Source organism: Prionailurus bengalensis, chromosome D3, assembly GCF_016509475.1.
Source record: "Prionailurus bengalensis isolate Pbe53 chromosome D3, Fcat_Pben_1.1_paternal_pri, whole genome shotgun sequence".
Lineage (NCBI taxonomy): Eukaryota > Metazoa > Chordata > Mammalia > Carnivora > Felidae > Prionailurus > Prionailurus bengalensis.
The window spans coordinates 53,795,662-53,812,626 of NC_057356.1; the positions used below are offsets into that span (position 1 = coordinate 53,795,662).

General features: G+C 43.9%; 1 protein-coding gene across 3 annotated transcripts in view; it reads right to left on the reverse strand.

Annotated features, from left to right (window-relative positions):
* Positions 1 to 2,715: 2,715 nt before the first annotated feature.
* Positions 2,716 to 16,965, reverse strand: part of GAREM1 (GRB2 associated regulator of MAPK1 subtype 1) — a 203,840-nt gene continuing 189,590 nt past the window's right edge. For 2 of the 3 annotated variants that reach the window (XM_043558552.1, XM_043558554.1), the window contains 2 exons: positions 9,405 to 9,571; positions 2,716 to 7,951 (listed from right to left, as the gene is read on the reverse strand). In XM_043558552.1, coding sequence (XP_043414487.1) covers positions 7,054 to 7,951; positions 9,405 to 9,571 — 1,065 coding nt within the window. In that variant the 3' untranslated portion in view covers positions 2,716 to 7,053. The remainder of the gene's footprint in view (positions 7,952 to 9,404; positions 9,572 to 16,965) is intronic. The other variant, XM_043558553.1, reaches the window with a different exon arrangement.

Genomic DNA, 16,965 nt, shown 5'->3' on the forward strand with positions numbered 1-16,965 from the left:
ACTGATAGGCCAGTTTTGCATTTTGAAAATTCCTCTACCTCTTCCCCAGTGGATATATGTGTAGGATCCAAGGACAAGCCACCCCTAAAGGCCACTTTAGCATCCTGATTATTTTATTTTATTTTTTCAATATATGAAATTTATTGTCAAATTGGTTTCCAGCATTCTGATTATTTTAAATAAAAGTTACTTAAGAGATAGCCCCTGCAAAAGGATACTCAGACCCTCTTCTGTCCCCCTGAAAGCAGGAAATAAACCTCCCATGTGAAATATACCTCCCTGTCCCAGGAGATAAAGACACATCCTTATTATCAGAGATGGGAAATTTAGACCCAAGAAAGCTGTTTGAAAAACCGTTGTTAACTTTTTACTAATTTACTGCCCCAGCCCAAATTCTGTTCAGAATTTCTTACTAACTGAAGCTCCCAAAGTCAATTGATTCCTCACAGGTTGTCTCTTTGTCTAAAAAGTATAAAATAAAAAACTGCCTGCTTTGGTCATTTCTTTAGGTCTCAATTTCATTACTGGGCCTCTGGGCACACAAAAGAAAACTTTGGTTCTTTCTTCTGTTAATCTGTTAAATTAACTCTTAGTCCAGCTGGAAGAATTTGACGGGTAGAGGAAGAATTTTTCCTTCCCTACATATGGCTTGGAAAAAGCACAGTGCTCCACTTTCAAATTCCTTATCTTTTTTGAACCACTTCTTTCTGCTTCCATGACTTCAGGATTCCAATGTGCTTGGCTAAGGAAAGTGGAAAATTGAATGAGGGGATGAGGCCACCAGTATGACTGGACTTATGTTTTACTCTGTACTAATCCTTGCCTCACCGTTGTACTCCATCCCAGTTGACTGGAGCAATCCTTGTGTAGCCATTAGCTGGTTGGAAAAGCCCGACACCCTGCGGTCATCTTTAGTACTACAGTTGCTTCTCCACTCTGGTGTCCCAGAGGGACTGGCCTGGCTGGATACAGTACCATAGAAGGTGTGTGTGCTATGTGTAAGTTGTTTACATTTTTAAATCTTCTATTTGTCTCTATCTCTGCTGAGTCATACTTTTTGATCAAAGAGCAGGAGATATGCTCAGAGCCTCCATTTTATGAGCAGGAGAGATTTCTCTTGATTTTCAGCTAGCACTGACTGGGTAGCATCGGTTGAAGATCTTAGAAGACAAAGAAGTTGGAGGACCAGGAAAAGAAACGCAATGCACTGAAAAAAAAAATTAACTTTTTAAAAGTAATCTCTATGCCCAACATGGGGCTCCAACTCATGACTCTGAGATCAAGAGTTGTATGCTCTTGGGGCACCTATGTGGTTCAGTCTATTGAGTGTCCGAATTCAGCTCAGGTCAGGTCTCATGGTTCATGGGTTCGAGCCCCGCATCAGGCTCTGTGCTGACAGCTCAGAGCCTGGAGCCTGCTTTGGATTCTGTGTCTCCCTCTCTCTCTGCCCCTCTCCCACTCACGCTCTGTCTCTCTCAAAAATAAAAACCTTAAAAAAATAAATAAGAGTTGTAGGCTCTACCGACTGAGCCAGCCAGGTGCCCCCTAGGAAAAAATTAAATATTATTATTCGGCACCTGGGTGGCTCAGTTGGTTAAATGTCCAACTTCAGCGCAGGTCCTGATCTCTGGATAAATCCAGAAGTAAGTGTATGAGTTAGCTAAGTAAGGAGCTGGAGGGTGATTCTTAAGGAAAAACTCATTTCAGTGAAACAAGAATTTACCCAGTGCTTAATCATTCTTTTCAGTGATTTGGCTCTTTCTAACCTCAGGATATTTGACTTTAACCCAACTTATATCTAAACTCAAATTTACTTTGCAATTTTCAGTTTGGAAAAGTCAATGTCCTAGCGTGTATCTGATTAAGCACTCTTAGGATCTTGAGCTAGATACTTGGATGCTTTAGCCAACCCATCGTGCAGGTTCAATTCTGTAAATTCTTCCAGAGCATATCCTGGATATCCAGGGACGTGGCCACCTGTGGGTTTAGTTACAAGTTCTATCCCTGTGAAACAGGATAGAAGGGTTGAAGGCTTAAGTAGAAGATGGTTTGGCAATGCTTTGTCTAGTGAAGGAAGACAGGAAGACGTTTCCGTGATTGTGAAGCTGGGGAGGTCTAGTCAGGGCGGGGGATGTGGGTTCCCATTGTCCTGCCAGCCCTTTGATTCTCCCCCAGAATCTCACAATAAAGTGGTCTGAAGCTACTGCATGCTATTTTGTGTAAAACAGAAACTCTCTTAAGCAACCTCCATTTGCCACTTGCCAACTTCTCTGTAAAACTCACTGGTGGGTGCCACAGTGAGCTGAATGCTCATGACTTTCTCTTGTACACCCATTTCTGCTCTTAATGCTGATTGTAATTATATAAATTAAACTGTGTAGAGAGGAATCTGTGTTGTTTCTTTTCCCCAAACACGAAGTGTTTTTTTGTTTTTTTTTGTTTTTGTAAACCTCACCAGTTCATTATATAAATGAATTGTCTTTTGTTCTAACTTCTGACCACACAGGTACTGGATTTTCTTTGAATGCCATCAGGTGACCTGGTTCCCAGCTTTTTCTTTGTACAATAGCCATTGCTTTCCGCCTCTTAGTACGGAATGGGCTTGCAGCATTAAGAATCCCTTCAGACGCGCGTTCTCATCTCCATGAGGATGGGGAACAGAGTTCTAGAAAACTATGCACTAGGTCCGACTCACTGAGGGACTGCAAGAAGAGCAACTTTTAAATTTTCTTTATTTATAGACATTTCAGAACCATTTAAATCAACCATGAATTTTTTTAGACATAACATACCATGTTTATCTTGAGGTACACATTGGGCCCGTTAGATAATGCTCTGGAAAGTAATACAACTGTTAACTGGTAGTTAACACCCTCGGTTTTCCAAGCAAAGAAGCTATAAAGGTGGTTACAAAATTCTTTGAAAAGAATATACCATTTCCATTTAAATCAAGGAAAACTCCCCCATTTTTAATTAATTGAGTTTAATTTTTAGGCTTAGTTTCAACAATGTTTTAAATGGAACTTCGTATGAAAATGGGAGAAGAGATTGACAGCTAAGAAATGATCTGAGCCCCTACTATATGAGATTGTAAACAAAGGAAATTTGTAATCTGATCAGCTCATTACAAAATTCATAGCCTAAAAATTAGAGCAGCAAAATTACAGAAGATATTTGTACATAGTTTTAACTGAAATCACATTTACCCCTTGCTTCTGGTTTCCACCATGAGATCAATTTTAAAACACCCAGTTTCAAAGACTAAACGGCAATGGGACAAGAAGCGGCTGTGAGAATTCCACACAGTTTTACAGCCCCCTAGGGCAAAAATCCTCCTCGTCATTTGCACTTTGGGTGTTCTACACTTCCTGCCCTAGCAGCCAGTTGCCTTTGTATTACTAGAAAAAGAGTGGGAATTAACGTATCCAACAGCAGATTTAGCTTTTCTGGTGGATGACGCAGAAATTTCCTTTGAATGGTTCACGAGGTACTTTGGAGAACTGTTTTGTTTTCCAGTTTGTGATTCAAAATGTTAACTTCATACTCTTTAAGCATGACGCGTAGTGACTTGTTACACAGTGATTGGAAAATGGACCCTCTATCCATCCACAGCCACCCCCTGAACTTCTCAAGGAGTTGTAGGGATGATGTGCAGGTGGTTCTGGAATGTGAGCAGAGGGTGTTTATGTGTGTGTCTGAAAACAGTTGGAATGGATTGTCATAACAGTTTCCCGTAAGATTGTTTTATTTCTCCATGAGACAAGAATAAACACTGCAATTCAGTCGAATGGGCGGCTTGCTGCAACTTCATAAACTTGAATGGTATATGTGGGTTGAAAGAGTATAAATGTAAATTTCACAGTTCATAAAGTTGAGCAGCTCAACTTAAAAGAGAGAGAATGTGCTGGCGTTTACAAGATTCTGAGAAAGAATCGGTCTGGGAGGGTGTGAGTTCTCCCTTCCAGCATGAGTTAGGTCCGTATTTTTACATTTTAGCTGCTTGATTTGGCTTATTGCTGATTTTCTTTTTTGATGGGGGCCATGAATGTAAACCCCAAACAGGGTCCTGTTTAGACAGGCACTTTCCCCTAAGCCCCATGGTTACTGCCCTGACGGCAGGGAACCTGCTAGAAGATGTACTCAATCTTGACTTGGTTGGTTAGAAAAGATTCTGCATCTGGGGATCTCTATGCATCGTTTTTTCACTGCAAAACCGCAGCTCTCAGAAGGGAAAGACCGGTTCCACCCTATTCCCACACTGCCTTTCTGGCCATGATTCTCTCTCTAGCAGTGCATGCCTCATCTAGTCAGGGTGCCGAGGTCCTCTACAGACAAGGGTTCAGCTCAGTAATGGCGGCTACCTTTATTTGTGCCTTTAGAGAGGCCAGAAGATATTACAGTTAAAAATGTTCCCAATCAGTAAAAGAGAGCACTAGCCAGTGGTAGTCCGAGATACTTTCTGCCTCCAACATATTCCAAGTTTTAATGGTCTCATGGTGTTTATTTTTTATCCCTTTAATGGAGACTGCCATTTCTTCCATCTGTGGATTCTTTCAAGACATAACACACTTAACTCTCCATACATCCAACTGCCCAGAAGATTTCATGTCTCTTTTTGTCACACATATGCAGTCTCAGCAACTGTGATTTTAAATATAAACATTAGGAGCTCCAAGAGGGCACAAGCCACGTCTTTTTTTTTAGTATTGTCGAGTAACACAGCATGGTTCCTGGCAATAAGAGGTGTTCAACAAATCTGAATACATGACCCAAGGGCCACAGTGCCTGTCTCCAAGCAGTCTCTACATTGCCACCAATATAAACTCGATATAAATATGCCAAGACAGAACGCAGAAACTACTTGTGTCAGGTTCTTGCAAAAGAAAAAACAAAAGAGAAACATAAAAGGGGTCATTTGTGTATGTGGGGCAACCTTCATAGTAAACCCAAAGCCAGTCGGTTCCTCCTGCCTGAATTTGAGAATTGTGTCCAGGGGTCAGGCGTTTAAAAGCGGATTCCGTGAGGATTTGTTAAAGAAAAAAAATGCAGCTTTTCAACTGCATCCTGTCTGTTTTTATTTTCAAGGAAGTTTCTGAGAGGTTAATGTTGCTACGGAAGTGGTGGCTTATACAGAAGGATGTTTTCTAACCGGCAAAGTCACTGAGGGTCTCTTGTCATGTGAGTGCGGTACCAGAAACTCCTTTGTAATAAATATTTCAGTTACTCCTGGAGGGGTGCTCCAGTATGACGAATTTTACAAGATACTCTCCTTATGGGGTCATTCTACCCAGAGTATTTACATTTTGGGAGAAATGTTAAGGGGGAAAAAATGCCCCTTAAAAAAAAAAAAAAGAAGATTTATGATGGCAAATGAGAAGACGCATCAATTCACCTCAATTCTATACCACGAGATGGATTAAGCATCTTTAACGTCAAGAAATAAAGCCATCTTGCATGTTGCCTTATTGTGGGTCTTGTCTTTACATTTGTTTACTTATTTTGGTCAGTGGGATGAATAGATAACAAGAAGCCAACCCTGAAGTCATGTTGGCACCTGGTTGGCTGACCTCAGTCACAGATGTCTGCACATCCAGAATCAGATGTGGGGGGAGACAGGGCTATGGCTGACGGCTTGCTCGGAGAACGCTAGCTTTCCTAAGATATACATTCCTTCAAAAAGTCAAGAATGATGACGAGGACATTATAGTTTGGAATATCTAATCACATTTGGCAAAACCTGTCGGAATCATGTCCTGGAATTCTCAATAATAAAAGTATGGTAATAATACATTTTCTTTGGAAGAGAGGAAAGAAGAGGCTTACGAACTAAACAAGTACTTACTGATACTTTAAAAAATTACTCAACATATCTAGCACGCACAATAACAGAAGATCGTATGTCTGATTTCTGAGCTCTGGTGAAGCACAAAGCACGTTGAGAACACCTAACACGCTCTGAGAAATGCTTTTCAGACCTCTCGCTGTTGGACACCAGGAATATAAGACCCTCAAACAGGAGACAAATAATCCTTTGACAAGACACTGTCGTTTTCCCAGACACCAGCATGCGAGTATTATATGCAAACTACCCCACATGGGCTTACAATCAAATGTAATTCTTCCATACAGACACTCTACTGATTTTCTCTAAGCTTTCAGTGATGAAGACCAGTAAGACTGAGCGTCAAGGGAAAGGGTTCTGAGAATCTTTGGAATCATTCTGCCCACTCTTCCTAAGCGGCAACCTAATTAATGGCCCCAAACCTCAATCGATATTTGAAAGTGAACAGATGTTATCTAAAACATCAGACTAATAATGATGTTTAAAACGTGTTTGCATTGTGTATACATCTATACACATATATGTATACGTTCTGCTCTTTTCTTCCACTGCTCGAGAAAATTAGCAGCAGTTACAGATAAATGATTGTGGTCATAATTTGTATTATTTCTAAGGACGTCATACACCTTCTATCAACACATGACTTTTGGAAAATGCCTTTTGATGAAAAGATCCCCACCGAGCATATAACAAACAGTAAAGTGTCATTTCATATCACTAACATTTTCAGGCACAAGAGTAAAACAATTAGCACTGAGCAATCCAAACGACAGAGCACAGAATAGTTAATTGTCTAAAGTCGATTTTCCCAAAGGAGAGAACTGTTGTTCAAAAGTGTTGTTTGTTTTTGTTTATGTTTTTTGATTCTTATTTTTTTTTCAGCTTTGGCTATTTTGTAATAAATACCATACCTTCTCGCATAAACCTACTTGGGTAAGAATTCTCTCTCTGAACATGCCTTTTGTCTTTTAGCAGCTGTTGAGTGTTGAGTGATGTACAAGGCACACCTCTAAGTGTTCTGTACAGCATTTTTATTGATGTACAAAATAGCCTGTTCACCATTCAAAAACGTAATCTGCATAGTAGGAGTGTCTCTTATCCCTATTTACAGAGAAGGTTTTTAGTGCAAAAAACATGGAATTGTGTCCCAGCGCACCCCCTCTGGCACACACGTACATCAGTTTCGTCCAATGCTAGCTGGGGTTGTTTGGCTATATTTTGGGCCTCCAGCCATTAATGAATTGCATTATTTTCTTCACCTGCAGTTTGCTCAATTTGAAATCCTCCGAGAGGATTTCTTCCGTTAGCTGAACGAGCAAATTCCCGTCGATCTTTTCGCTAACAAAGAACGATATGACATCTTCAGACAAACCGATAAACCGTAACGACTTGGACACTTCCTCTATAGAGAGTCCCGACAGGTCAGCGGGTGGCTGCCACGGGGAGCCATCGCCACAGGACCTGGGGGCCAGCTGGAGGTGAAGCGGAGACGAGAAAGGGTAGGAGACGGAGAAGATGTCCTGCATGCCCTTTTTAACAAAGTACTGGTCCTCGGAGAGGTCCGGTGACCCGGACTTGGGGTCTTCCTCAGCACCATCAATTTTCAGAGGCAAAGGAGAAGTGTCCGAGGCGGCTTTCTCTTCCACCGGTTTTGGGGCCCTGGGGGGTAAGGCAGGGCACGAGATACTCTGCTTGCTTGTGTCCGCGGCCAGCGTTTTCGCATCTGTGCTCTCCACAGAGTAGCTGGCTGACTTGGGACAGGCAGAGACGCCGCCACTGAATTCTGAAGTGACCGAGCCAGGGGGGCTGGCTGAGAGCTCATGGCCGTCAAAATCAAAGGGTGCTGGGCAGTTTCTCTTTGGTGTGCCTGGCGTCTTCTGTCTGGGGTAACTGTAACTCCTGCTTGGCCCCGGCAGGAAGTCCCCCCTGCTCTGGCTCTCCGACCCTCCCGAATAGTGGTTGGGCCACGAGAGCCTGGAGGAGAGGGTTTCAGCAGAAGGACTGCCCGTCGGGGACTTGGGGTCCACGGAATCGGCTTTCGCTCGGTTACAGGGATAGCAGGACACGGGAGCACTCTCAGAAGGACCGGTGTCACTTTTAGGAACGCTGCTTAAAAGCAAACACAGAAAGGGCGGTGAGTAACCTAAAAGCCAACTACCAAGCCCATCTTTATGCCACAGATGTCACTTCTGAGTAGAAAAACAGAGGTAGGAAGAAAAATCTAGGATTTCTTATGGTGAATTCGATGAAGTACCTGCTAACTCCACTGGGTTAAAAAAAATCTTTACGTTACTAAGATGCATTGGTAATTACGGAAATGAATTATAATGATTTAACGTGCTCTAGTGGAGATGGAAAAAATATATATGCTTTTTAAACTAACAAGAAAATCATTGTTAGGGGGTGCCTGGATCTTTATGAGGAGACACATTCTTGGGCCAGGTTTAGGCTTATCACCAACAGGCAGTGTCACTCATTACTAATGTCTGTAGTGGGGAAGGGTGGGATGGGGGCAGAAAATGGGTGCCTCATGCCTGTCATCCTTGTGCTATGGGACAACACTACATCACTACCACCTGTGTCTCTATTCCCATCCAAAAGTCTGAGGTAAGAAGAAATGCTTCAAACACAATGCTTGCCTTGGTTTCTATATAACTGACTAAAACTAGCGTAAGGATTTAAATGTCCAGAGAATTAAAAATACCTGCAAAAGAGAGCTATTTTTAAGTGTGAAGACCATTATGTGGAGTCGTGCGTTCAGCTCTGGGGCCCGATTTTAAGTGTCAGTGAAGCCAGAGTGTGTTCAGAGGTGGGTGACCAGGCTGACGAGGGACCAGGCAGCGATGTCAGGGGAAATAGCTGGCGGAACTGAGGCAGCCTCTTTTGGAGAAGAGAAGACTTACATCTGACTTCAAATTATTCACAGGCTGACAAAGAGAAGCAGGGAGGATCTATTTTTGTGTTTCTAGACATAAGAAACAGTTGAAAGTTACGTGGAGACAGATGTCAACTGGATATAATGAAAGATTATGGAAAAACTTATTGGCATTTGCCAACAATGGAATGAGTTGTCCTGCAGAAGAAGGAGCTCCCAGCACCAGAAGGGTCCAGAGAGAAGTCAATGGCTACCAGACCGTGATGGCCAAGAAGGGAAAGGCAGAGTAGAGAGGGCCAATAGGACCCTTTCAAGTCTAGGTCCCGGTAGAAGGTGCTGTCTGTCTCCTTGTGCAGAAGTCGGAGCAGAAAGAACGAGATGCCGCTTTGTGAGAACTGGCAGTCCTCCACAGCTTGCGTCTAAGAGAATCCAGTTGGCCTTTATGCTCCATTTCTCACATAGGCTGCGGTTTCTTTTCTTCCTAGGACCCTGGCTCCTCCTTCCATCCTAACTTGAAACCAACAGGGGCCCCATCATGCTCTTCCAGTGAAATTCTTTGGTTTTTAAGGAACATTTCCTCTCCCACCTCCTGCCTAGGTTACGGCCACCCGGAAACCGTTCTCAGGACCCGGTGAGCTGGCTGACAATAAGACACATGCGGAGGTGAGCCCTGGCATGGAGACTTACATGTCGTGCAGCCCTGAAGAATAGTAGGACAAGGTGGGGCTGGGAGAGCGAGTCTGCTGCCGCGCTGGCTTGGCTGCACGAGGAGGGACGGAGGGGCTTGTGGACAAAGGCTTTGCGCTTCGGGGTGGAACAGGAGGGGCGTTCAGGAGCCGGCACTCTTCCCTGACCTGGCGCAGAAAAGAACACTCTGGGTTAGCAACAGACTGACAATGCCACCGGTTGGGGGGTGGGGTGGGGGGGTCGGTTTGCGATTCTGCAGGGTCACGTGGCTACTCTTAAACAAAAACAGCAGGGGCGTAAGGGAGGGAGAGAGAAGACTGCAGCAAACAAGGAGGATGATAAACACAGATGCTGCCGGAGATAAAATCCACGCCTGTCGCATACTCGCTGGGACAGACTAATTTTCAAAAGAGACTGCTTGACAACTGCCTGGTGCTGCTGAGATTCAGCAAGTAATGTGAACTACAGCGAGTGCAAGAGACAGTGACATGTGAGATGGATACAACAGAAGCATTGAGAAAATAAGGACATGGGGGGCCTGGGTGTCTCAGTCGGTTAAGCGTCCAGCCTCAGCTCAGGTCATGATCTCGCGGTTCACGAGTTTGAGCCCTGCATCCGGCTCTCTGCTGTCAGCACACAGCCTGGAGTCTGCTTCAGATCCTCTCCCTCTCTCTCTCTCTCTGTCCCTCCTCCACTTGCTCTCATCTCTCTCAAAATAAATAAGCTTAAAAAAAAAAAAAAAGGAAACAAGCATATAAGGCAACCCTGATCTTAACAAAGGATCAAACTCCTCCACTGAGTTGTGTTTATTCCCTGTTCCCACTGAATTCAATTTGACCCAACCTTCGGGACTGGTGGCTCTTCTCCAGTGTTGAAGCTGCTTCTGAAGTTATGCCCAGGGCTTCTCACTCGGAAGTGTGCACGTGAATCACCCGGGGATCCTGTCGGCATGCAGACTCTGATTCAGCAGACCGGGGGTGGGGCCTGAGAGCTGCACTTCTCACAGGCTCCAGTGACACGGTCACCACACTTAACGGGACAGGGCTGCAGATGGAGTAACGAGGCAGACTTCCAAATCCAAAACATAGCACTCTTTGGAAGAGCCGCCCCTAACTTCCTTCATGTTCACCGTGGTGAGGATTAGGGGACCTGGGATTCCCACGGCTTGTGTAAGTCTGCCTGCCATCACCCCCGTTTCTTCTCCATTCACAGAGGCATTCAAGAAATAGGATTCTTTTTAAGGACGTGGACTTTTAACGCACTTCTCTGTGTCAGGCAGCAGGGGGCAGTTTATACCCGGTTCTGCTAGTCAACCCTAAGCTACACAGGTAGAAATGGAGCCAATTCCGACTTCTTCAAAAATGTCCTTGCTTGCTTTTAGGCCTTGTTCCTACCAATTTTTTTTTTCACCTTTGCCTTCAATTTCTTTCTGTCCCAGCAGCTCTGGGCTAATAAAGACAATGAAACAGCAAGCTCCCATTAGCTTTGGTATTGGGTTTGCTTAAGACCAAATAAAATGGGTTCACCTTACACTGCATCCCTACCGCCTACACTGTGCGCTGGGCCCCTAACTGGCTTCCCAGAGCCGATCCACTTGCCAGAAAAAAACAGATGTTAGGAAAAATCATGTGACCACAGGTGACCAGGCAAACCTCAATTCTAAAATCAGTGGAAGCAATTTAAGAAGTCTTATCCATTGCATTTTTCCCTAGGGCTGAGGACCATTGGGCCCACCCAGAGGACCCACAGCCTTGGTTACCCGGACCCCCTGGTGATAGTCTTTCATTTGGAAATGTTCTTTAGGCTAAACAAAAATATTCAGAGCAGCGGATTTTCTTCTCCACTAGCTGTAGGCTTTCCCCTTTTGAGCTTTTAAAAAGCAGGTGGTGGAAGACTACAGAAGGAAAATCTGGGAGCACATGGGTTTGGATGAGGGAGAGAGAGGATCGCTCAGCCAGCCCAGGAGGACTCGTGTACCACTCAGAGGGCTGAGTTTTCCTGAGCCGAGAACCAACTAGGACACTGAAAAGCTCTGGAGGAGTCACCCCACTGGCTGGCTTTCAGGAGTATATACTGGTTACAAAATAAGTAATCAAGATATTGCATCAGCTTCCCTCCTGTGAGTGATTTGTACCTTAGCCAACTATGCTTCTTTTCTTTCTTAGGGAATGTCTATAGAATTTAGGATGAATGAGAGTTACTTTATTATACACGTGCCTGATTCTGTTTATACTTATGGTAACAGGAATCATGGAAAATATAAGAAGATGGGGAGCCTGTCGGTTAAGTTTGTAAGTTTAAAAAAAAATTTTAATGTTTATTTTTGAGAGAGAGACACACAGAGTGTGAGCAGAAGGGCAGAGAGAGAGGGACACAGAATCTGAAGCAGGCTTCAGGCTCAGCTGTCAGCACAGAGCCCGATGCAGGGCTCGAACTCAGCAACGCTAAGATCATGATCTGAGCCGAAGTCCGACACTTAACCGACTGAGTCACCGAGGAGCTCCTAACGTTTTAATGTTTAAAATAAACAGTCCCCTTTCAACACTGGGGTAGAGAAGAGCACAGGGCAAACACGGTTAATGCTGAGTTTGATTTAGAAATTTCTAAGTTCTGGAAGTAGTCATTAAATGTGACGTTTCATTAGGGCTCACTTACCTAGATGTCAATTATGATATGCTGAGATGTCAATGACTTAACATAACTGACTGACGTAGGTCTCAGAACACAGAAACACAGCCACTTGTACTTGAATTTGACTTACTGGAAGTCCCCTCTTCCTGTTCTTATAACTAACCCCAGGAACTCGAGGTCATTTAGAGCTGGTTCTGGCCCCTACTTCTATAGCTGGGCAGTACCGAACAGCTTTCCAGTAGGCTTCCTGCAGGACAGGAGTGGGCAGGAAGTAGTCAAGAAAAGCATTGGTAGGTCATGGGGCCCAGAGGGGGCGGTGAGCTATGGTTAACTGGAGTGTTTATAGCTAAACTCCAAACTGCATCTGAGATACAGAAAGGGTTAGAGGTGGCCACATGAGTTAAGTGCGTACGTGTGAGTGTGTGTGTGGTTCTTGTTCTTAGGAGATGGGGTGTAGTCAGTGAAGAGAAGTCCAGAGGAAGGTCTTCCTCCATTGTCATGGGAGGGCTGTTTGGATGTAATCATGAGTTCAATGGGAAAGAACTAGGCTGACAGGAAACCCATCTTGGAGAAAAGGTAGTTGAAAACAAAAACCAAAAAAAATGATCTTAAAAGGACCTGGTCCATGACAAGAACTTAAGTATAATTTTGTAGAGGCAAAAAGGAATGGGTTGTGCTCCCCCAAGCATTAGGACCACCTGGGGCTGAGCATAGCTGACTGCCTGCTCTCTACCTCTTACTTTCAATTTGTTACTTTCTTTTCTTTTTTTTAAAGATTTTATTTATTTTTATTAAAAAAATTTAATGTTTATTTATTTTTGACAGAGAGAGAGAGACAGAGCATGAGCGGGGGAGGGGCAGAGAGAGAGGGAGACACAGAATCCGAAGCAAGCTCCAGGCTCTGAGCGGTCAGCACAGAGCCCGACGCGGGGCTCGAACTCACGGACCGTGAGATCATGACCTGAGCCGAAGTTGGACGCTCAACTGACTGAGCCACCCAGGCGCCCCTAAGATTTTATTTTTTAAAGTAATCTCTACACCTAACGTGGGGCTTGAACTCACAACTCCGAGACCAAGAGCTGCATGTTCTACTGACTGAGCGAACCAGGCTCCCCTCAACTTGTTACTTTCAATGCGCTGCTGTAGACGCTCAAATGAAGTCACATGCAGTTTATGGGAAAAACTATATGCTTTGGTGAAATATATACATTTTGGGATCCAGAAGGTATAAATAATGAGGGTTTATTGTGCCCTCTTACTTCCTACCTCCTACACCCTTGTAACAGGAATCGTTCTCCTTTTCTTTGCTTCTTGATTGGATTCAACATACATATCCAAGAGGAGCGTAGTTATATTTGAAATGAATTTTATGAATTTCATCTGACAATGAAGGGCAATTTACAAGACTCGATGGCCACTCACCCTATTTGCAGTTTCCCCTCATATTCAATTTCACTTCTAAGTGCCACATTTTTAGCAGATTCCCTCTAAAAGTCTCAGCATGTGGCTTTCATCACGTTTCTTGCCATCTCCAGAGGCACCCTCTGATTGCTGGATAAAGTCCAGCCTCCCCTGCTTCCCACTGAAGCTCTCTGCACTCCTTCTCGCTCTTGCTTGTAGCCAGAAGAAATGATTCCATCTCATTCCATCTTTCCAGTTACTTCTCCCACCACTGCTCTACACAAACACACAGGTCCAGTCAAAGCGGCAGGTTCAGTGTCTCCTCAACACACCTTATGCTTGTCTGCTCCTTCCTCTGCTTTGGTTCTTACTGCCTGTCTCTTCCGAAATGCCATTTCCTAAGGCTCAGTGCCGACCACTGCAGGCTCAGTTTGGGACCCCTGCATGTGGCCACCAGGACTTGTTGCTGCTCCTGAACTCAGCTCACGCTGTTTATATTTACTTACTTTCCAGGTATATGTAATTAGCCTGAACGTGCAAATGGTAAGGACCATCATCGCTGTTAATAGTGCCCTGTGGATGACAGTTAAAAAAAAATATATATATATATTGTCACCTCTGGTGCAAATATATCCCACAGAATTTAATAGAGGTAAAGGTTAATAGAGGTCACCAAAAATACAAAAAAAAGGTACTTTTATTTTAAAATATATACTATGAGAATGCTTTTTATAGTCTTATGTGGAGATCGTTATTTTTTAAAAAAATTTTAACGTTTATTTTAGAGACGGGTGTCAGAGAGAGGGGGACAGAGGATCCGAAGTGCGGTCTGTGCTGACAGCAGAGAGCCTGACGAGGGGCCTGAACTCAAAAACTGTGAGATCATGACCCGAGCCAAAGTCGGATGCTTAACTGACTGAGCCCCCCAGGCAGCCCTGGAGATTGTTATTGGTAAGTCGGGGCTGTATGTTAAGTTTTTGGTGTCCTCATAGAAGTGGTGATCTAGAGAAAAAAAAAGGCACCAGCAGACCTGGCACATAAGACCACCGTTGACTCCACCAATACACTTGACGTAGTTAAGAGTGTGAAAATGACAATGGTGGTATTTCTAAGTTGGGGCATGCCAGCCCCCCAGAATAGTTACTACTCTCAGTGAGCATATAACAGAATACACCATGCTTGGTGGACCAGACTCCTCCTCTTCCTCTCCAACGCAGCATTTAGGACTGAACTTCAACTGGCCCCAGCACAGGGAGGATGAGGTTACCTGGATTATCAGGAATAAACCTCCAACACTGGTCCTAAGTGAGGGGGCAGGTGTTCTGTCTGTCACAGATTATGTATGACTTTGGCTATGGGTAGTTTGGGTGTGTGCAGAGAAGCTCGCCTACTGGTTATGGAAGTGTTGACGAACACAACATGGGTTCAGGTGGCAGCAGGGAGAGCAGACTCCCCGCTGTCCTCTGAGCCTCGCTTCGTGACTTCTCTGATCTAAAGCTTTTCTCTCCAGCAGTTATACCTCCTACCATTCTCTCATCTTTGCTCCTTCACAGGAGGGGCTTCCCTTTCCTAAAATGTTCAGTGATTAAATTCTTATCAAATGTCAGATACCACTACTCAGGATTAGGACAACTCTCCTTAATATTCATGCAGCACACGGCTAACCCAGGGCTAAATACCGAAATTTTATGTAATTTATTAAAAGGTGGAAATGGTGAGCTCTGCTCTTTCTAGAACATTCTCTAGTCACTTTTCTTTAGTCTACAAGGAATATTCATGTGACTGCCATCTAACACACTGACATAATTTAACAGTCAGGGTTTGAAGTAAGCTGTAAAAAGTGTCTGGGGGCTAAGAGCTGAGAGCAGAGCCACTGTCTCTAAAAGTGGCCATCACTTTCCCTTCTCCTACACACTACAGTAATTCCATTTTGCTATTGACTTGTTCAAATGTATGTTGAGTGCCTACCACATGCTCACTGAGCTAGTGGGTATACAAAAATGAGTAGGTCATGGAATTAGTTGGGAAGAAGGGAGACAAACACATAATCAAGATACAAATTGGCCCTCTTATAACAGAAGTAAGAGCAAAGGTCAGCAAGCGCACCATTGATTTATTCAAGGTGACAAGAGAACAAATGCATAGGCAATTATCCTGAGAAAGTCTTCAGGAAGAAGGAATTACAAGTGCACAAAAGGTACAGAGGCAGGAAAAAACCACCACAGTGATGCTCTGGTCTGGGGGCTTCCCCGACTAGACAAGTACTGGTGACATTTATCAGACAGAAACTTAGAAGGAAGAACAGAGTTTGGGAGAAAGAAGGGACCCAGTTATGAAAATACGGAGTTTGAGTTTGATGTTCTAACAGATAGAATCTGAGTGATGGTGGCATTGGGGTCTCAGTGAGACGTGAAGAAGGCTGAACCCCTAAGGAATGGGCAGAAGATGAGACAAAGAAGGAGAAACACAAGTGACTACCTCTTACCACTCACAGAACAGAGCTCTACCCGAACAGTGTCCAAGAAGTGAAGGGAGGGGAGACAGCAAGAGCGTGTCAGTGTGAAGATAGTAGGGTGTCGGGAAGTCAGGGAAGGTCTGGAAGATATGCGAAAGCAGGTCACTGGGGATCTTAGCAAAGGAAGCCTGAAAAAAAAAAAAAAGCCTTGGAAGCCAGATTTCCAGTGAGGGGAAATGAGGGTGGACCTGGGAGGGCAGACCATTCTTTTTAAGAATACTGACTAGAAATGAATGAGGGAGGCAGCTATTAGAAAGGGATGGTGTATTGAAGATGGCATGGCTTTTTCTTCCCCCTGAATTGGAAGAAACTTTAAAAAAGATGCCCACTATGTACACGCACATAATGTAACCTGGCGGCTGAGTGCTCACGGACTCCTGGGACCCATTTAAGAAGATGTGGAGAGCACACATTTTTTTCATTGCTTTCTGCCTTGGCCATTCCACCACTGGCCACTGTAAAGCTAGGAAAGAAATGAACGGTAACTTACTGTAAAACAGCTAAAGCAAAGATAGAGCACACTCAGTAGAATGAATGCTTCGGAAAGCTTTGCGTTTCTAAGTGAAGTTGGTCAACAAAGTCAAAACCCCATCTCAATCCTTGGTTGAAAAAGAAATAACGTATCACAGAATGGGACTGTTTTATTTTCAGAATGCTGTCCGTGAAGTTTAACTTGCTTTCCTGACGCCGGGAACAGCATTTAACCTTCCTTTCCCCTCGCTACTCCCTTTAGCTCTGTCTGGCTGGGAGGGAACTGAGCACAGTGTAAATGACCAATAATTTGTGAAAAATGGACAAGGAAGTCTTCTTCCTAAATAGTCACATGTTAAAAGTCATGCATGAGAATTTGTTCAAAGTGCAAAGCTCATTACTACACGGTTAGAAAACAAGGTTACAAGTGTTTGTTTAGAGGACAAAATTCAAATGTTACATACAATTGGGAGCACTTTATATACATTACCTATGACCTGATTTCTTTCTCCTGAGACATTATCTTCCTTTGACACTTCCTAG